This window comes from Synchiropus splendidus, chromosome 19 (assembly GCF_027744825.2).
Source record: "Synchiropus splendidus isolate RoL2022-P1 chromosome 19, RoL_Sspl_1.0, whole genome shotgun sequence".
NCBI lineage: Eukaryota > Metazoa > Chordata > Actinopteri > Syngnathiformes > Callionymidae > Synchiropus > Synchiropus splendidus.
The window spans coordinates 12,847,486-12,869,422 of record NC_071352.1 but is presented as its reverse complement, the minus strand read 5'-3'; the positions used below and the strand labels follow the sequence as shown (position 1 = coordinate 12,869,422).

Sequence of the window (21,937 nt, the reverse complement as noted above, 5' to 3'; positions counted from 1 at the left end):
GAAGTCTCAGCCCATCGGTAGTTTCTAAACTAGACTCCTACACTGAGACCTCCAAGAGTGTATTTTTGGAGCATGTTTCCCAAAGGTCAGTGATGGGCTGATGAGGCTTATGAAACAGTGACCTCATTGTCTGAGCGCAGTACCGAGTTCTCTCGGTTTAAAAACAACATGAGGGGTCATTGAAATGGTTGTCCAAATCCAATTATTTCAGAGCGCCATATCGTGGGCTCTGAAAATGAGGAGACTGTTTCATGAAGCCTCGTCGCTACATTCAGTTTAATGCTGTCCATGTAATCGACCTCAGTGTACGTCGACACGCTCACCTGATGCCTCACCAAGCAGACCCGTCCTCCCGATGTTTGACAGCAGGTGGTCAATGTTGGGGGCGGGCTGCAGGTCCTCTGTGTCCACCGGTGTCTGAGAACATTAATGAAGTCCATAAACAAACTTGACAACTCACCATTTTGCTGCAATAAGATATCGATTTCGGACACATTGATATGTTAGGTAGGTACAGGTACACACCTTCTCGTCCTTGTCAGGCTCCTCATTGAAAAACCAGTGGCACTGCAGGATGAAATACCCCAAAACATTAAAGCCAGTGTTGCAATATTAACCATGAGTGTGTTGACTCACGTGCTGGATGAGCGTCTCCACTATCTTGTAGCGGTCAGGCATGTGTGTGACCATGTCTTTCATGTTATCCTCTGAAGTGCGCACCAAGGTCGGCCCAAACACCAGAGCCAGGTTACGAGGCTCCATCTAAACATGCATCACTGATCAGTAACATTGAATGTTGAGGCTGTTACCACGGGAATACAGTGCAGAGGGAGGGATCTATTCATTGAAGAAATATTTTAAACCAGTGTGACATTTTAACACGGTATAATTCAACTCAACGGATATAAAAAATCAGTTGGCAACAATAGTATTTATATAAAATAATTTTTAATATAATATATGTAATGTCAATTTAAATATCAGTCAATAATCTTGTCAATAATTTAGACCTTGTTTTTGTCAGAGTTGTCCGCTACAGTCTTCAGGTGACACACCAGGAACTTCAGAGTGTGGTAGTAATAATCCGGCAAGTCTCGGATCTGCACAAAGGAATGATACAGTCAAATGAGGACGGTCATACTTCCATAAAAAAACAAACAAAAAAAAGGCCATCCAAACAACATACCAGTTTCTTCATGGTCTTCAATCGTTCTGATGCATCCTCCATTCTGTTGGCTTCAATGAAGTCATTGTATTTATCTATAAAAACATCATTGATTCGATTTAGTTCGCTCTTATTCCCGAAACATCTTTCATCTTTGGAACAGAGCTGTGAGACTTTCTTGAGCTGAAGAATCTCCCATCTTAGCCAGACTCATGGCCATTATTCAGAGTCCTTCAACTTGCGAAAGTTGTCGTTATATTGTTTTTCACGCCCATAAAAAACTGCATATAAGCAACACTTCGACCTCAGGTGACGTTGAGACTTTACCCCACTCACACCTCCCTTAGCGTCAATACCATTAATGAAGTTCTATTTCAGGCTTTGCCATTGGTTCATCCCTGGAGGCTTCCACCTCCTGGCACCTGAAAGAACTTCATCAACTCTCCACCTAGCTGAGAGCACGGGTCTGTTTCCCTTGCTCCCAGGGACCATCTCTTTTTTCACTCAGTCACCTTAAAATCATTTTCATGCTAAAACTCTCCTCATCCGGTTATTGCAATGTGCGACAAAGACAGGGACCGTGGACAAGGTTCCGACTGGTATGAACCAACCTGCAGATGGTCCTGACCCAGGCACGAAAAGCAGGAGCAGTGGAGATCATGAGGTGTTTAGGGGGACCGCACTTTTATTGCTTCCTCTGACTCCATTGTGACACCAAGAGTTTTTGCATGAAGATGATTTCAAGGTGACTGAGTGAAAAAGGCAGACGATACGTAGAGAAGATGGGGCTCCTGCAGGGAATAAACCTATAGCAACGCCTGTTAGAGAGCATCGCATGTAGTCTTCAAACTGGAGTTACATCAGGGTAACCACTACTTTCTTTGCTATTACACACAGCATGCTGTATGCATGTTTATGGGTCACCAAAGCTACCTGCAGGAAACTTGTGCAGCCACATAGGTCCATCAGTTATTTTGAAAAACATTCTTACACATATTACTAGTCAATAAATATGATATCACCATATCTTCAGGGGAGTACATCACCCCACCTTCACAATTTCATGACATCTACTGATGCCTTGTGGATTGTGTCGTACCATTGGTGAACAGTGGCTCTGGAAGTTTCCTGAAGAACGACTTGAGTAGACTGCTGACAACATTGAGGTCCTGCCATTTCTGTGGACAACAAACAACATGAGGATGTTTATCATACGTCCTTTGTTGATCATAGTGCTTTGCTTTCCATTTCATGCTGGCACCTACCTCTTCTGTAGGGTTGATGTCCACTCCCTTGTTGAGCTGATCCTGCAGCATGGACACCATGGCGTTGTTCCCGGGGACACGGTAGATCCCTGTGTACTCCAAACCCATCTCCTCCACCAGACCACAGCAGATCTCCACGATCAGGGGGATGAACTAAGAGGAGGGGGAGGGAATCACTCACCGAACCAGATGTAAGGTTCATTTAACATCAGTCCTAAAAGTTGACGCCACTTTCACTTTAAAAATGATGCCAGATGTCAGTGAAATTGTCGAAATCCTGAGATTTTAAAGCAGAGAGTGCCATCTAGTGGGCTCTGAAAACAAGGGCATGGTTTCATGAACCTCCTAAACCCATCACCACTTCTTGGCCCTCATGATCCAAACCCAACCAGTCAGACATGACATGTCATGACTTACCTTGTTGTTGACTCCCGGCTGGCACTCCTCCAACCTCACACCAAAAGCTTTGGGCCCCGCCTTCTTTGTCTTCTTCATGATGTTGATTCCCCACGGAGACTTCGGCGGTCCACCGTCATCTACAGTGCAGCAAACAAGGCATCAGAATACCTGTTTTCATTTCGATTCTGCTGCATAAATACTGCAATACACTTGATTAAATAATAAATAACCATACATATAATAATATCACCAAGAAATGGAGCAAATGTGTTACTAAATAATGTAATATTATGAGGCAAAATTGTAAAAATTAAATGTTAAAACCAATAGACTTGGAAAGTTGTGTATTCTATTTAAGCCTTTACTATGCTCTTTACTCTGCTTGAATTACTAAAATAATTCACAACATTTTTCACATCGACTTTCATCTGAGAATTGGAATGTAAATTGTGTTTATAAAAGAGAGTGTTGTTTACAAATGACGTGCTCCAGCACGTCCTATCAGGGGTTACCAGTATAAATCAGCTTCCTCCACCTTCACGTCCTTCCTCTTCATATCTGTTTTTATCACGTACATCATCCTAACTGTCTGTCTTTCTCTTCTGCTTTACTTCCATCATGTTCCCTGTCTCTCCGCCCCAGGAGCCTGGCCTCCCTGATGTTGTCTCCAAACTAGTCTCCACTAACTGCTCCTTTGACCAAGTCATTTCTGACACTCCTCTGTCATCCTTCAGTGCTGTTGCCCTCACCTTTGCTCTCTGGTTTAGGGGACCGCGGAGCCCCGAGAGCACTCTCCGTCTTGGCCATCAGGAAGGGGGGCTTCATGCGTGGAAGTCGAGGAGAGGAATCAGGCTTACTCCCAGTTGGACTGGAGGAGAAGAGACACCAGTCAGCTGAGACATTCCTTCAGGTCTCTTGACTCTTTGGTCGATGGCATTTCCAAAACCAATATGGAGATCTTTTATCATCTTTATTACTATTCACGTAGCAATGTGACTCACATGTAACGAGTGAAACTTCCTCCTCGAGACTTTCATTTGAATTTGACTAAAGGGTGAAAAGGTTAACATCATGTGACTCACCTCTGTTTCCTGTAATCGTTGAGTTTCTTGTTGATCAGCGCCTGTCGGGTGAAGCCCAGCTCCTGCAAGAAAACCAGTGATTCAGAGACGACTCTCTTTGGTCACGCAGAGGTCACAAGGCGCATCCTCTCACCTCACTGTCTGTCTTGCTGTTCTCTCGGAACACCTTGATCCAGTCCAGCATGTCGTCGCGGTCCTCCGCCTGCAGCAGGTACTCGCAGAAGTCCTGCGTTGTCAGTCGCAGCGCGTGCTTGCGTTTGGTCTCGCTGTAGGCGATGTCCACCAGGCAGCCGCGGATGCTGATGGGCTGCTCGTCCTCGGCGCCTCCTCCAATGGTGGCGCCTCTCAGCACCGCCTCCCTCTTGTCCTTGTAGAGGAAGAGCGAGTGGGAGCGCAGCACGGAAAAGACCCGCTTCCATGGACGCATGCCGCTCCCCACCTTCTGTGGAGGACAGGAGCAACGGTGGAGTCAGAAGTCACGTGATAATAATATGGAAGAGTTCATCACTTGAAATGATCTGAGGTTTGAGAACAACATATGTAATTCAGTTCAAAATGAACAATTTTAGTGAGAGTTGGCTTGTGAAAATAAAGCAAATGTTCGACTCAACGGGGCACTGACTTGACTCACCTTGCCCTTCTCTGTGAGGATCTGTTTGTAATGCAACCATCCTTCTCGCAGCACATCACTGTAGATGATGTTTCCCAGCTCCGACGTGGAATGGCGCTTGGACCGCACCTCCTCTGCCGACCCGATATTGTCCAGAGACTGAAAGAATCATAGTCGACATCAAACTCCACAGATGTAGCTTCACTCCTCCAGTCCAGTTTTGTATGAACACATGTGATCATTTTTGGCACAGAGTCGCTGCAATGTAACTTTTAAACTTTTTACAATTTTTTGGAAAATATTTTTGTTAAAATTACCAGGTAAACAAATAAAATACGACAATCTTTTGAATTTAGATTAGCATTGTCAACAGTTCTCACCCCGTCTGTGAAGAAGCTCTTGACTCTCTTTGGTAGCCGCCTGTGAAACAGACAATAGTTATTATTCACAACAACATTCGTAACACCTCTTTTCACATGCTAGTTCATTTCCAGGACACCAAACTGATATACATGGATGAATCTGGTTTAGTCCATGAAATGATTTTGTCAAATAATTTGACTTCATAATTTAATAATGTAATTCTTGTTTCGTTTGAAAGTGATTTCTGTTTCGCTATTTGAAAGCTGCGATTGATATAAACCTCACTGCTTCTTTTGAATCATTACTTCTGGAAGAATACAGTAGACGCGGAATACAAAAACGTCTTCGACTTTCAGTCCAATAGACGGCGCTCTAAGACTTTCAAGCATTTTTGTCTTCAGTGTACTTCAAAAACAATGCTGCGGACCGGCGCTTAATACGATTATAAATGACGTGTGTGGGTTTGTCTTGTATGAAAATATTCCATGTAAAATAAAAGCAACCAGACTGAAAGCAGAAGTGACGTTAGTCCTCTCAACTTACATTCATATACGTTTTAGAGGCCTGGGAGGTATATAAAATGTACTTTCAATAAACAAGAGAATATCAAACAAATTCTGAGCTTTTAAAACATATGGTGTCCTTAACATTAAAAACCAAGCCGAAACAATCAAGTGAGACTCCCCAACATTTGTTATCTGCAGAGCTAAGCAGTGTCCGACAGAGCATCAAAAGGGCAGCTCTAAGCTGCAGTACTCACGAGAAGACGCGCCCCTCCTCCTTGAATGTGTTGAGTCCCTCGTCACATGACTTGGAGCGCTCGGAGGTGATGGCTAGAAGATAGGAGGAACGGCGACTGGATTTAATACTGCCTGCTCCGTGACACCACGGATGAGCGGCGAGATGATGAAAGAAGGAAAAGGAAAAAGAAAACAAAAGACAGGATGTTGATGAGACACCAATCACCAGATGCTCGCGGCATTGGATTGAGGGTGAGACAGGTGGAGGTGGGGGTGCGAGGGTGAGAGTGGTACCACTGGCATGCAGCTCGATACACAAATGTCAGGCATCGGATTAAAATGGTGCAAATGTAAAAACAGTTTCACAGATCCTGCATGCACAAGACACGAAAACATTCCGGCACGAATCCACAAATATTCGGAATCTATCAAAATGTGTAGTCTTGTGCATCCTCTGAGGTGTTTCACTGAAACATCAGGACATCGAAGACGGAAAAAAGGATCGGAAAAAAGGACGATCTGTTTCTCGTTTTTAAGCTTCAACATGGAGCACCGGCGGCAGTGAGACAGATGAAAACATGGCTGTCTCCTTCTTGCACATGACACCGCTTCCAGCAATAATAAAAGATGACTGAAGTGTTTAAGTACAAAAAGTTTGTTTAGATTTACGTCTTGCAATAAATAAGAGAATATTTACGTTTTGCAGGAGATTTTACTGCTGAAGTTCTCTGTTTCAATATTCAAGGTAAGAGAGGAGGATTGGTTTGTTCGAGGTGCTTAGTAGGTAGGAAGTCCTCTGACTCCTGGTCTGTATTACTTCCCGTTTACCTTACCTCCTAGGTCAATTCCTGACACTAAGAAACTCCACTGGCGTAAAGTTACTTTCTGTAATTTGAATGTGCAGCTTTCTCCCGACCCCCATACCATAGGTTTGATGCATCTCGCAGCAAAATGTGAACCCAAAAATAAACCAATGCAACAAGGCGGCAGTCGACATCCAGTATCACGTCAGTTTCTCTCTGCATGCGAGTGATGCGACCGGAGGGAAGGGGCGGGAACTCACTGCAGTCACGGGAGAAAAGCCTATTGACGGGGAAGGTGAAGGTGGGGGAGGCGGGGCTGGTGACCACGGCCGGTGCCGAGTTCATGCCGCTGGAGACCACTGAGGACGCCGGCACATGGCGTGCGCGCAAGTCAGCGCTTGGACTGGTCGGCTCATCTGCGGGAGGGGGCGGAGGAGGGAGAGGGGGTTAGGTGTTAGAGGAGGAACACGGTGGAATCAGGACGTCGATAGGGCAGAGGGAAGATGAGTTACTGTCACACATGAACAAATCAAACGCAAACCACTGATCAATAACATTATGACCCTTTCATTTTACAGCAAACTTCTCATTTTGTTGACTTTTTTTTTTAATAAAAATAAACATTTAAATTTGTCAAATGAACCCACTACAGACCCAGAACAAAGGTGGTCATAATGCTACAGCTCCATCAGTGTATTAATAAATAATAACCTTTAAAAAGAAGGTGATCACAAATGTACAGAACTTAAACAGCATTTGTTAATAAAGCAAGCTAGCAGATTATTTGGTGAGTCACAGTCTAATAATAACACCCCAATATCATCGTCCCATATTTTATATTTGTCCTGTATTTTCAGTCATTTCATGAGAAAGATTACGAATGAAATGAGAGCAAATGGACAGCAGATGGCAGTAGCGCTTTTAATACGTACATGAGGGACCTGAAGAAGAAAAAAGGGTGGAAGGGAAAACCTTTATAACTTCGCTAAATCCAGTGTGTCACCACTTTGAATATATGTTGTGTTTCATGCAAAAAGGTCAGGTGACCGGATGCGCTGACAAGCAACATAAAATTGAATTGAGGAAATAAAAGCAAGAGTGAGACTTTTCTTCTGCGGACAGTAGAGGGAAGCACCACACTGGAAAACACCACAGTACTTGTGTTTTTTTCCCTCCTCTCCGCCTCTTCTCTCCCCATCTGGGATGAGGAATCTGCCTGTTTACAGCAGGATCCAAAATAGCTCGGACTGTGGTTTTAACAAAAGTAGCCATTAACTGAGCGAGTCTGAGACGGACCAGTGGAGAGCGCCGACATCCTGACAGCTGACATGGATCACTGTTAAACAGGTTGCATTGCTAAGTGAAGATTCTAGAACAAAAAGTAGAAACTGTTGAAGGACCACAATTATTATTTTTCATGTTAATGCTGCTGAATATCGCATTATACATATGTTTTTTGCAAATAATTATGTATATACTATCAGTAAAAAAAACACGATCCATACATATAAGTAACTATAATGTAATATAGTACTCTAAATAATGCAAATTACAATAACGTTCAGTTAAAAAAAAAGGTTGAGCAGGGACATACTGCAACCTTTATAGACAACTATTTTTTCTATCCCAGATTACAGCAGGAATTTCCGCTGAATACGATGCAAGAAAATCTCATTTAAATTGAAGTGATATCAATATATTTTACATAAAAAATGATATTGTGCACAAAGAACTGACAGCAAGAGGTAAACTATGCTGCAGACCAATTCATTTTTGCTTCACAACATTAATATATATATATATATAGGTTAATAACAAAAGAATCCTTCACATCACTTCCTGTTGAGAAGAGTGACATTTTATATATTATATTTTATATCATTAATGCAGTTATGCAATTATTGACAGAACCATTATTGGTGTAATACCATAAATAATTATCAAAAAATGACTTAAAACATAACTAGGTAAATTAGGTATAGGTAGGTATTCAGTGCCCAGTGGGCCTTGTTAAATAGCAAGTTTGCAGCTCGCTCTTCACCCTCATGAGAAGAACTGTTGGCATTAAAGACGCAAAATAACTTCCCATACATCAGAAAAAGATCAACATTACTTTCTCAGTTCAGTGACCGTTCCTCTTATAATTCACTGTAGTGTAATGTCACCATTTAATTCTCTATAATGTGTCCCAACAAAACTTCTGATTCCAGTATACAGACAGGTAGGAAGCTAAACTGCTTTCCACAACAAACCATAAAAAGTTGTCTTGAAATATTTAGATTTTCTAAGCATGCTGGAGTTGTGAGGGCAGCAACTACGTGTCAGTCGTGTCGCAGCTTGTCTTCATGGATGAAACAAAGTGGCCGTGGAGTCTAATATCGACTGGTATCACCTAACCTGAACAACATGTCGACGACATACAAATGCTGTCTGAGGCCAAAATAAGACTAGAATTCCACAACTGAATATTAAAACCAGAGGTTGTAATTTAAAGAACAAAAACACTAGCGGTGAGAGTGCCGCGAGGCATCTCTTTCTCACTGCGTGTTTGTCTGTCAGAACGCATTCTTCACTTCACCTGACTGACGAGAAACCTGCCGCCGCAGTCGCAGGTCCAGACTCGTTTAATGGCAGCAAACTGAAACTGGGCTAGTTTCTGCGCACAGACCAGGCTTCTGCTCTTCCGACTTTTTCCCCTCATGTGATGACTCATGAAATGACTTTTGGGTTTATAAAGCTCAATAAAATGATCTTGTCAAGTGGTGAACTCGGACCCCGTGGACGACTATTAAATTCATAATATAATAGTGAGTCATTTTCCTATAGTAGTCTCACATATGAAACTGCAAGACATAAATGTGTTAGGCTGTCAAGATCCACCACTGAGCTTTGTTCCTGCCACTTTTGGGATATCAGACATTTGTGACAGGAAGAGGCCTGTCTACATCAGCAGAGCCTCACACTGCACCCTCTTATTCTTTCCACAAGGTTTGTGTGGCGACTCTGTGCCCCTGGCCTAAGACTGCACTCAATACTGCTATTGTTCTGCTCTGGAGGAAGACGATGATCACTGTCAACTACTGTCTTTACAGGCTGGAGGCAGCACGGAGACGCGATGAATTCCGAATGGCTTACTTGGATCAGCATTCAGTGGTGTTGTCGTACTGGAGACCAGACTCAAGACCACAATTTCAAGGTCTTGGTTCTTGTCCTGACTGCATTCAGACTCGGTCTTGGTCATGCTGGACCCAGGACATTTTGTCATCCACAGTTGCTTTTTAAAAAGTGCTTGACCAAATAAGAACTTTGGGGTTTTTTTTAAGAAACACCACCTGAAAACTCCTTTGGGGCCCATGAATGAGCCTTGTTCACTTCTGAGCTGACAGTGAGTGTCAACAAGTCCAACATTATTGTGATCCGTATAATGACCTCCCCCAGTCATGGAGGTCAGTCAACATCTCACGTCTCGTACGTCTCACTGCGTCTTCACTAGGTAGTACCAAGCAGGTTTGTGGTCATGTGACCACGCCTCATGATTGAACCAGACAACTGGAAAGAAGACGTGTCTATGTCTCTGAAATTCTCAGTGAGAGAAGAAGACACGAAAAACAATGCTGACACTTTTGATCCCAAAGATGGAGTCTGGGCACTTACCTATGAAAGGGATAGATGCAAGGGAGTCGTCTTCCACGGTTAGTGGGACAAGGTTTCCATTTGCTTTCCGGGGGGCTGCATCCCCTGTGGATTCCGGAACAGTAAAGGACTCTTGTGGGTCAGTGGAAAATAGTGACGGCTCCAAGCCATCTATGGGCAACGCATAGTGGGGGTGACGCATGCCGTAGGCATTTCTTCGCCCGGTTGGGGGTTTTTGCCTCAGCACTACTTCTTGGGTCTGTGCCACCACCTCGGCCTCTACTGGACCCCGTTCCCTCTCGTGATTAGTAGGCCGATACACCTTGTCCTGGGATTCGGGTGTCGTGGTTGAGGCAGAAAGTGGTGAAGGGGTGCTCTCTGGGGGGCTTGTTTTTGGAGCAGGGTTCCAGTTCAAATGTGGGCCAGAGTATGAAGGGTCTCTGAATGAGTGCGCTTGCTGCATGATGCGACCAGTCTTTCGGTAAAAAGATGGGCTGTAACTACGGTAGCCAACTGGCTGGTCATCCATGCTCTGCCCAGCAGGAAGACGCCTGTTCTGGGGGGCTGCTTGCTGCTGAGGTTGGGGTTGAGAATGTGATTGAGAGTGTTGAGGCTTGGGCCTCGGTTGTGGAGCACTGAAATGCCCCCCATCCCTTTGGTATGTAACAGTTCTTGGAGGAGGTTTTGGAGGCTGGTTCCAAGACGGCCTTTCAAATCGAGGAGAAACCATTCCAGTTGCTCGGTCCAGCATCTCCAATGAGCGACCATGCCGATCATACTGAGCTAGCAGGTTTTCAGAACGAGTTCGAGTGTAGTTTGAGGAAGCGTGGCCCCTGTCCACGCCCCCTTCCCAATCTCCATAGGACCAGTGGGGCTCGCCGTGTGGTCCAGACTGCTGGAGCAGTAGAGTGTCCTGTGAGGCACTGTGCGGCCACCCGCCCGTCTGCTGCCGCTGCCGCCGCGAATCGCTAAGCCGGTCCTGAGAGTAGCTGCGATGACGGGTTTGGATGCTCCTTCCTGAGCGCTCAGGCACCTGACTGTAGTACCAGTCTGACAGTGCCTGCTGGCATCGCTCTGTTCGACTCTGACTCATCTGGGGCAGAGGGGGACTATTCCAGACTGAGCTGGTCTTCCGTGTGGAGCTGCCAGAGTGATGGTTGGGATAGTGGACTTGAAGAGGGCTGGATAAAGGGCCTGATGAGGACGAAGAAGAATAAGAGCGCCCCCTGGTCTGTCCCTGTGGCTGCTGGCTGGTCATGCCATACTGGATCTCTTCTGTTCGGTGGGCAGGGCTGCTGTGACCCACACCACCTGGCTCTCCAGAGCGACTTTCCTGCCAGCTGGCAGGACTTCCAACAGTGGAGCGGTTGTCGAGGGGGGACGAAGCACTAGAAGAACCGGGCCAGCGACTCCAGTTATCCAGCTGGTTCTGGCCCATAGGCGCCGATGGGGGAGCCCCCGATGGTGATGTAGTCTTTGCCCGAGGATAGCAGAGGGGAGGGGGTGGAGGGAGGTTCTCTGCTCCCCCAGAAAATGGTTCGTTGCCACTCAGGTAGGCATCCTGGGAGTATGCCTGTTGAAGAGAGGACAGAAAGGACAGGAGGAACTTGAGAACAGTTTGGTTTTAAGACTTAAAAGGTTGCCACTTTTTAGAAGCTCATAATTCACCCTGATGTCTCTTCAATGCATTTTTTTGCTGTTTGTTTGTGTATCTTTCATGTGGATGAATGAAATCCAATTCTTCATCCAATAACATAAATTATTGGACTAAACATGGTGTCAAATAACACAATCGTGGTTTCAAAACAGATCTTTTCCAATTCAATTGTGCTTTCAAATAATTACTCTGTATATTCAACATATGGATATAAAGTTTATGAGACTGAAAATGCTGGCAATGAATACACTCTTGTTTTGTAATGCCACACACAGAGTGGACAGATTGATATTTTAAAAATAATTCAAAAATAAGACAAATGATTGTGTGCACACAAGTGACCCCAAGAATTATTGCTGCTTGGAAATCGAAATATTTCTGGTTCACGAGGCTCATGGACTTGTTTGTCCACTTTAATTCAACATCACACGTTTGTCGAACTTCCTATCTAGAATGAGTTTTACAAAACGGAGACCTGACTGCCTAAATTCCGCCTTTACATTTGTGCAACTCAACGCTCTTGAACAGACACGGCACCGTTGCAACAGTTTTTCCTCAAGGCCTTGGAGCTCAACACAAACAGAATAAAGTGCCTTGAGCAAATGCCACTACCACACAAGGCTGTCAACTGTGAACACCCAAAAGCAGGATGTTCACTACCGCAGTGAATTCAGATGAGTATTTACAAAACAACTTCACATGATAGTGAGTGACCTACACACTGCCACCAGGCTTAAGCTCACATGACTGAATAATAAGCAGCTATTTTACCTGTATTGAAAGCCTGTCGTGTGACCAGGCGGATAAAAGCTAGACCCAAAACCCTCAGTGATACTCCATCTTCATTATTCCATGGGGAAAAAGCGTATTCCTCCTTCGCTTCAGATGTATTCCATAACTTGTGCTATAACTTCTCTCTGCGGCAGCGATCGTTCCAAACTCATTCGCGGTCTCACTCCACCCTAAGCGAGTGGAAGGAGGTACAACTGGAGCTGATGTCATGCGTGGAATGCAGCAGATACAGGCGCAGCAGTCCGGGAGGAGTGTCAACACAGACAAGTGCACGTCTGGGGTTAATTCATGTTTCGTCGATGAGGTTCTTAAATGGCAAGTATAAGAGAGATGTTTTATAAATATTTCCGGTCCTCCTATTGATGCAAAGGCTTGGTAGCTAATCGGAATGATCACAGAGGCTCAGCTGAGGTCGGGGGACCCCAGAATGACTTCTGAGAGATGGGAATGTTCAATAAGTTTAAATGATCATTGCTGCTCTGCCATTCATGCCACTGAGCGAACTAGATGAATGGAGCCTTCTGTACCGCATGAGATGTTGCTGGTGAAATAGCTCTGCTTGCTTATGCCTTCAGCATTGATATATTAAAGTTAAATTTAAGACCAATAAACCTGCAAATATACATAGAGCAGTGTGTGTGCATAAGACGCTCAGCAGGTCAGGATGGCTTTTTGACGAACATGCTGTAATGTAAACACACAGCCAGCGGCCTCTGAGTCAGTTCGCAGACATTCCAACGCAATCTCAGCATTCTTCAGTAATAATGGGCCGATTTCTGGTTCGGCTCGGTTCCGTCTCCTGCTTAAATAATGCACCATGTGTGTAGGAGGAGCAGGGGAGCCGAGGGAGGAGGAGGGCGGGGGTGAAATCCTCACACTTACCAGCTGAAGAACGTCTTCATCTTTGGGCATAATGGAGAGCTCCAGCACACTCTCGCTGCGACACAAACGGAGCAGAGAAAAACATGAGTCGGGTGATTAAATAATCCCCTTTCGCAGAATCAATTGGTGTACGTCATTATCTCCGTGTAAATCCGGTTAATCCCTGAGAGCCTCAAAATGTCCCTGAGTCATTATTTTTTACTGGAAATAACTGTCACAGCGAAGATCGGTTAAATTACACTAAACATAAATAAGACAGCTGTTTACAAAAATGCTATTTCTATTGTCGCCATCATAAATGTGCACAAGAGAAATGCTTTTATTGTAATAGAGGGATTTAGCAGCTGAAATACAGGGAACAACAACCCACGTCTTCAATAATCCAATTGGAGTCACTCTTGATTCTTAATATCCAGATATTTCACGCGTGTTGTGTCTCTCTAACAGCAGAGTGACTCACTTAAGTGTGGATTGGTTAATTTTAACCTGAATCTTAATACAAACATAAGTTATGCGTAGACATTAAAATTGACTTCAAGTGGAGACAAAAACATAAACAAAAAAAGAAAAAAACTTTTTTTACCTGAATATTTTTTTTCATACATTTGTGCACAAGCCAACAAAAATAAAAAAAAGTTCACACTAATAAATGAGTATGAATCGAAATATTACACTCCAGTTTCCAGATTACAAAGATCTCAAAAGGATTAACGGGATTCCGTATTAAGATGAGAGACAATATGTTTAAGAGAACTGCTAACAGGACCAAGTCAGGTTAAATTACATTAAATTCCTTACATTACATGACAGTAACATTACAGGTCATTCAGCAGATGCTTTATGCATTTAAATTTAAACTTTAGACATTTCACTGAAGCAGATTAACCATCACAGAGGCTCAAATAAGGAAGAACAAGAGTCAAACGCTAAGCAATGAACTGCCATTAGTAGTAGTGTGTTATTTGGCCCCAAAATGGCGAGATGATCTAGTACAGATATTGATAGATGCATGCACTTTATTTGTCTCATTGTGCTCAGCGTTCTATTCTTCACACGTGCAGCAGTTGCCATGGAATTCAACTGTTGACTTCACACATGATACCAGCATCCTCGCATGACCCTGCAACCTGATTTGCAATCTGGAAACTAGTGTTGGGCTGATCAGGTTTCTGTTTGGTTCAAACAGGATATTTGGTGTCACATAAATGGTAGTTGAATTCCAAAGATTTTAGAGCAGAGAGTGCCATCTAGTGAAATCTGAAAATGAGGACACTGTTTCATGAAGCCTCATCAGCACATCACTTGCTGCATTCACTTGCACTCTTGTTTTGTGAACAAATATATAAACATAAGTTTTGAAAATTAAAAACTTAAATGTCTCTAAAAGAAGAGCAGATAAAAGTACACGTAAACAGTGTTAACGTTGGTGTGGAGTTCAAAAAATAAGACGTAGTATTGTCAGTTCAGAGTCTCCAGAGTAGCGTGCTTGCTGGTGCAGGATGAGTCAAGTGAGTCCTGTCACTGGTCTAAGTAGCTAAAGTGTCTCTTCCATCATCACAGGATCTGGTTTGAGACCACGTCAAGCATGAGGCTTCGGGCTACTCTTTTCTCTCAGGTGCATGCATGTTGTCAGGCAAACACACAGACAACAACTCTGACCAGGCTGAGGTCTCACCTGTTCTGAATGAGGGCGATCACCTGAGAGTACGTCTTTCCCAGAATGCTCTCTCCGTTTACTTTCACCAGCCGATCCCCTGAAATAACAAAGTGGATTCAAATACATCACCGAAGTTGGGTCACAGCAAGAGCTAAATCAATAGAGTGCAATCCCAAAGATAGTTCTCTGTATTTCACAAATATTATTAGCAAAGACAAGAAGAAAATGACTGTATCTCACTCATGAGACAGAAGCACAGAAATATAATTCATGATCAAATCTGTTTAGGGAACGTAAAAACACTGAAAGAAAAGCAGTTCTGGTGTGTATGAAAATTAATAATATACATTTAAATGAAACTATATTTTAAAAAAATGCATTAAAAACAAGTTCAGATATTTGAAGTCTTGTTTATAGATGTATAAATATTTATATGAGGCTCGAGAGAGAGAGAGTGTGTGTGTGTTTGGGGGGCAAAGGTGTGTGTGTTGAAGTGTTTGAAGGCTTGTGTGTTTTAACAGCAGGTTGTGTGTCCATTCACGTTATTAGAGAAGAGCAGAAAGGCAGATGTGTGAAGAAGCTCTGTTGATAGCTTGTGTGATAAATCATGACCTCGCTTGACCCTAATATTCAAAAACATCAATTTGCAGCTCAAAAGTCAGAAGAGCTGTGAGAACATTATGGTTATGCTCACTCACTCTGTGTGCTGACACATCAGCCTTTGAGAGTGTTTGACTTTCTCAAAGTGACGGCGCATGTTAGGTGTGTCTGAACTGCGTGACTTCAGAGCTCCTGCACTTCAGTCACATTCAAATGCACCTGTCATACCAGTACATTTCCCAACATTGCCATCCTACACTCTCCTCCGCTGCAGCGTCACATGACCAGTCCCTTTCACAGGCCATATTTCCAAAACAAATCAGTATGTTAATGCAGGGAATTCACCTGTGCATAGTCCCGCCTGGTGCGCCGGACCTTTCTCCCTCACATTCTTGACAAAAATGGTGTCCATCGGCTCCAGCTTGCCTCGTTGAAACCCTGCGAAGGGAGTCAATTCAAATTGAGAAAGTCCTATGGCGTCTGCAGAAGTTATTATGTTGACAATACATTCACGACGGCATCACAGAACGTTTCTGGTGCATTTACGACACGCATGAATCATTATTTGGAGACAGCAGTCGCTAAACAGTTTGTCAGTCAAATGAATTTTCCGGAGAGAGACTCATCTTCCCATTCATAAATGGGATGATATAAGCAGATTTTTGCTGGGGAATTGCAGTGTAACATATAGACAAATGCTGAGTTATTTGGCTGTTAAAGGGATGTCATGCAGTTTCGCCTAATATCCTGTAGGGGGCAGAAAGCGGCTGCGCAGACAAAGCCCTCATGACCTTTTTGTTATCAATGGATGCTAAAAAGAAAGGAGGAAAGACGCGGGCTTACCCTTCCCATTGCCATTCTCTTCATCCTGCAAGACACAAAATTCAGATTTAAACAGTCATCAACGACGTGAATTATAATCACAACGCAAAGAGCATGTGTACACATACAGACATGTTTACAGAAGGTCTTTAGATTGACAAGTTTGTTATTACAAAGGCAGAGTGGAATCTCAGTTAACATGCAACACAAACTTTGTTTTGACTGATATAAAACAGTGTAAATGCATTGTGACTTTCAGATCCACAATGTGGTACAATAAGAGAAGCAATAATTTATAGAAGAATCATATTGTGCACCTGAAAATTATTGGTAACTTAAATGGTGGTAAGCCCAGATTTGGACCCAGGAGTCCACACACAGGTATGATCATGACATCACACACACCCTGACTTTGAGATGTCAAAGTCCACATGGACTGGACATCATGAAGACTGTGGCAAGTGCGATCACCTCCACACACCGATGCAAGCAGACGCGCACATGTCCTGAGCTGAGTGGACAGTTTGAGGGGAGAAGGGCTCGGTGGTCCGGCTGCAGCCGGGCTTTACCCGCCGCTGAGTGGGCTCATTCCTAACTGCTGGGACAATGGCGGGGGGTTTAGAGGCAGAGAAAGAAGAGGTGCTGACCCCAGAGTCTGACTTGACCCCCCCCCCATCAAATTTGACGTAATCTCAAATATCACCATGAAAAATCTTTCTTGGGTTTCAAAAGGGCATTGACAGTGGCAGTTTCTATAATGTCACACAATAAAATAAAGTAAAAAATTATAAACTAAACTATATCAAGAAACAAGTTGTAAATGGTCTGGTGACAGAACAGTGTTTTCAGATTGTCAATGGAATTACCTACTAGAAAACTGCACATTCATTAAAATGCGGAACTGTAGAAATGATGAAAAAATATTTGAAAACTTACAAGAAAACTTAACACCGGTTAAGTTACCACCAATATTTTAGCACTTGAAATCTTTGCAGAATCTCAAGACAAAATGCGACTGTCCATCCCGGTCTAGTTTTTGATGTTCTAACTCAACAAGTAAGTGAGTGGGCTTCAGTGCATCCCTGTGACACGCAGCTCCGGTTCAGCTCCACTAAGCGCCTGAGTTCATCTCTCCTTTCCTCTGCCGTAAATAATTAAAAACGCTTGAAGACCATGAAATGAGTGCTTATTTGGGTCATGCACACAGTGTGGCTCGAATAGTGGCACACTTGGGAGAGCTCCTGATTTGGCTCTGATTTGTCCCAAAAAAACAGCATGTGACCCACTAGGCAGAGGAGGCAGGGACAGAAATAGAGCCAAAGAGTCCGACAGAAGTGGGCCCATTGTGCCGGGACAGGACAATAGGTACTGCTCGCAGGCTGCCAGCGAGTGGTACCAGTCCAAAACAACAGAACTTATTCAGTCAGTGAGTGTTTGTCCGAGTGCAGCTGCAGGATGGAGCGGTGGCAGGATGATAATAGGGGTCTTGTTTCAGTGGCCGCACCCCGAGCGAGCGTCCACATCCCTCAGTTTCACATCTGGAGACGTTTGCCCCTCAGATCCTGCACCACAGCCAGCTAAATAAGCACTCGCTCTCTCTCGTGGGCTCACATTCCAAAACATGGGATGCTTGAAATTCACCAAACAAGAGGCTCATATGTAAACCACGCATCACGGAAAACGATTGAGTCACAATGATCGGAATCTGTCATGCATGATGAATTCATTCACTCTGACTCTTTAAACAGAACAATTATAAAGAGTATAAGTTACTATAATGACTATCGATAATCTTATTAGTATTGTGTTAATGCAATTTATGAATGGTTAGATGCCACACTTCTCTGTTTATTTCAGGACCTCTGCAATAGTCAATTCAAATAGCCCCCTAATGCTGCATCAGTACCACTGCTCATATGTTTTATATAAAATAAGGGTTGTTATACACAAGTGAATTTGTTTTGACTGTTACTATTATTATTATTGCGGTTTGGAAAAAAAATGTTGTGATCATTGCTTGTTTCTATAACAATACATCAATAAAAATATCTATCTAAAATCTAAAAAAATATTACAGAATAGTTTATTGGATTCTTTGTACTGGGGTGAGTCCTTAATCTCAAACTTCGTAAAACACAAATTCTGTGTCAGATGAATTACAGTCCACTTAAATATGACTTTATAAAAGTGCAAACAAATGGGACGCGTCTTTATTGTCACGCTCTTGCTATTCATCCTAGAAGCTTGTGATGCCTCTGTCTGCACTGGGCACTGATTTCAGTTCAACCAGTTTATGTCAAATTGAAACCATACGTCTGCCAAAAGCACAAAACGATAAATGAAGGAAAATGCTCAACTTCTCCATCTTATGGTAAAGCTGCCAGATGATGGACAGATTGTCAGTTTGTCCTGAGTTATAAGGGCTAAAACTTTCTATATAAGCTCACCTTAAGGTTGGTGTGAAGGGCGGATTCAGGGGGGTAAACGATGAAGTGACGGAGGGTAAAACCAAAACCCTGGGAATTCTTTTGAAGAACCAGCGTCCTTGGGCCTTTCCAGCCCACTCCAAGGCCCTCTCTCCCTGGCCGGGCCACCATGGGGGGCCGAGGATTGTCCCCTGTGGAGGAGAGAGCATCCCTACGCCCCTTAGCCTGTAAACACACAGATGAAGAGATGGTTACAGCTATTTGAAAAATTATTTATTTTAATGTTATTTATTTTTATTTCTCAAATCTTATGGTTGTTGACTAGCATGAGATCACAAAAGTCACCTCAAAACAATGACTTGTAGACAGACAACAGAGGTTGTTATCAGACACTGAGGATCACCAGGTCAACAAAGACTCACCCACAACAATGACCTTGAAAATTGGGGAGGAGAACCTGGACTGAGTTCCACTCTCCCTCTAAATACCTCATCCAGGAAGGCTGCGTAAACAAGCCCTGCTAGCTCAGCTGACACACACACGTGAGAAATATCACCCCCATGCTGGCCGGACAACCCACATCTGTCAGTCAAACACAATCACCTGACCAAACAGGCGGGAGTGAGGTCGAGTCCGTGTGGTATAGTTTCTCTAGCGCACATGTTCCCAGTCAAATTGGAAAACACTTCCAATCAGACTCATTGACTGCTATGTGTAATGTAAACATCAAGTAAGAAAGAAAACACAGACGTGCACGCCTCTGCCAAGGAGTTTATTTCCCAATGAAGCACGGCATTCATTTGAATCAGTCAACAGCTTCCCATGTTTGGAGAATTGCGTATCACGTCACATGTCAAGTTGGCTTCAACAATCCAGGATGACCAAACGCAAGAGATCCGATCAAACATTGACACGAATAAATAACTAAAAGAACTGTAAAATGAATTGATTCATTTCGGTGATACTTTTGTGTGCTGAGTTTTTATTAACTCAGGTGTTCACTAGTTCTCAACAAAGCTACAGTAGGTGCATGTGCAGCAGCTAAGAAAGCCACCACATTGCTTGTCTCATCATCTACATTCCCGTCATTACAGTGTCATTACAGTGTCATTGCAGTTGTAAAGTCATAGTTACCACAGGAAATAATGCAGAAAACTCATTATTATAACATATTATTTATTGTATTATAACACCTTGAGTTTTCACCAGCAGGAACTAACTGAACTGTTGTAATGCAAGTATAACAGACAGAGCAATTCCTTACTGGGTACTGATGGAGAAGCGGGATAACAGTAGGCACATGCATTGTTTAATTTCTAGCATTACCAAAATCTCACATGAAACTCATACATACCAACAGGTTGACACCTGAAAGATCAATATTCATCAAGATTGACTTGCTAATTCCTACCATCAATACACTATAACGCCACAGACAGGCTACTCTCCTAGCACGAGGATCACAGTGAGTATTGATAAACATTGATTCTAAAGGGATACTACAAGGACTGAGCAAGCGTGTTAACACTGCATGTGGATACAATACTACATGGGCAGTGATGAACCACGAACAGGATACAAAAATTACACATCGAAGATGCTACTTGAATATGTTCAGAAAAAGACTGGGATGACACTGAATCACCAGATACTGCTGAGACACCAGCATTTCAAAAGTGTGAACATAAAAATAAAAAAACGTAGAACCTAGTTCTGCTTATATCAACTGTATCTGCCAGTGACTAACCTCAATAACGGGCATTATAATAGGAGCGGACAGGATGATTGACGTCTTTAAGTCTGAGGTTTTCAATAAACCAACAGCTTGTGAACACGGACTGCCAGAATGGTAAACTTGGTCTGTTGACTTTGCTTCACACCATTTCAATTGCTCAAAAGAGAAGTGTAAACTAACGTTTCTTCAGTTTTTCACCCAGAACACATCATTGCTGGGAAATTTCACAAATATATAAATATTACAGGGCTTCATTTTCTAAACATTCAACGTGTGTTGTTCTGCTCACAGTGTAGTCTACAAGTAGTGCCCCCGAAGAAACAGGTTTCCTGCTCTCCTTCACCATCATTGACACCCACACGCAATGAGACACACACATGCGTGCTCTCACACATCGGTCTGCACACATATCCAGGCGTACATGAGACAGAGACATGGACATGTGACGGTGCAGACCTCTGTCAAATAAACAGTCACAAATATATGTACAAATTTCCTCAGTGAAAGGCAGTGAAGTTAGCCAGTGAAGTTAACTCACTGACTAAACCAGTAGGTTTTCCACGGTGCAAAAACAAATATAGACTAACTGGATAACAATGAAGAATGAAAATAGGCTACAAAAAGTGTGAAATCACCAACAATATGCATAGCATCTCAATTAGAAAGCATTCATAGATGTTTCACAAATATATGTCTGTGCAGAGAAGCCTACATTTAATGCCCCTGAAAAGCAAGTTGGTATAACCAATGGACTGGCATTAAAATGCATGTTGCCTTTATGCTAACATATTGTTGTGTTCCAGGTACAACAGAAGAGGGAAATCGGAGCCCCAATGACATCACCTGATGTTGGAAAGAAGGAGAATTCTCGCCCGTGTTCGCGATCCAAGATGGCTGAGTATAAACAGTGAGTACGCCTCCTGTAATATTGTGTATACTCGACTTCCAATTTGGCTTTATTTTGTCGGAATCATTTGAAAGCATTACATTGTCTGAGGCATACTGAATATATAGAAGTATTTCTGCAGTGTAATATTAATATTATACTTCACATATACAGCATGTATATGTGAAGTATAACCCGGAACGTGCTAACAATGGTTTCGGTAGCTTGATGTCTGTTGAGCTTGGCAGTGACGTCACTTCCCAGGTCAAAGCACCGACTTCCGAGGTAAAATACACCACACATTTAGCGCACCGCAGATATTGGAGTCATAAAACAAGTTTACGATGATTGCGCTCCATTTGCCACAGTACACTTAGAAACTGATTTACAAATTGTGTTTGTTTCTTTCGGCATATTTCA

The 21,937-nt window shown here is 43.2% G+C and overlaps 1 protein-coding gene across 9 annotated transcripts in view; it reads right to left on the bottom strand.

The window, feature by feature from the left end:
- The window catches only part of arhgap23a (Rho GTPase activating protein 23a), a 63,088-nt gene that overhangs the window by 6,374 nt on the left and 34,777 nt on the right, over positions 1–21,937 (bottom strand). For 5 of the 9 annotated variants that reach the window (XM_053850831.1, XM_053850826.1, XM_053850827.1 and 2 more), the window contains exons 2-22: positions 18,918–19,121; positions 16,492–16,516; positions 15,994–16,086; positions 15,067–15,145; positions 13,392–13,446; positions 10,082–11,633; positions 6,688–6,843; positions 5,645–5,756; positions 4,902–4,941; positions 4,543–4,680; positions 4,045–4,353; positions 3,912–3,973; positions 3,579–3,697; positions 2,848–2,966; positions 2,431–2,583; positions 2,265–2,343; positions 1,187–1,260; positions 1,011–1,100; positions 637–762; positions 526–567; positions 324–417 (exon numbers count right to left, since the gene is read on the bottom strand). In XM_053850831.1, the coding sequence (XP_053706806.1) occupies positions 324–417; positions 526–567; positions 637–762; positions 1,011–1,100; positions 1,187–1,260; positions 2,265–2,343; positions 2,431–2,583; positions 2,848–2,966; positions 3,579–3,697; positions 3,912–3,973; positions 4,045–4,353; positions 4,543–4,680; positions 4,902–4,941; positions 5,645–5,756; positions 6,688–6,843; positions 10,082–11,633; positions 13,392–13,446; positions 15,067–15,145; positions 15,994–16,086; positions 16,492–16,516; positions 18,918–19,121 (3,721 nt within the window). Of the gene's footprint in view, positions 1–323; positions 418–525; positions 568–636; positions 763–1,010; positions 1,101–1,186; positions 1,261–2,264; positions 2,344–2,430; positions 2,584–2,847; positions 2,967–3,578; positions 3,698–3,911; positions 3,974–4,044; positions 4,354–4,542; positions 4,681–4,901; positions 4,942–5,644; positions 5,757–6,687; positions 6,844–10,081; positions 11,634–12,488; positions 12,945–13,391; positions 13,447–15,066; positions 15,146–15,993; positions 16,087–16,491; positions 16,517–18,917; positions 19,122–21,937 lie in introns of those variants that run through there. The other 4 variants (XM_053850824.1, XM_053850825.1, XM_053850829.1 and 1 more) reach the window with 4 other exon arrangements.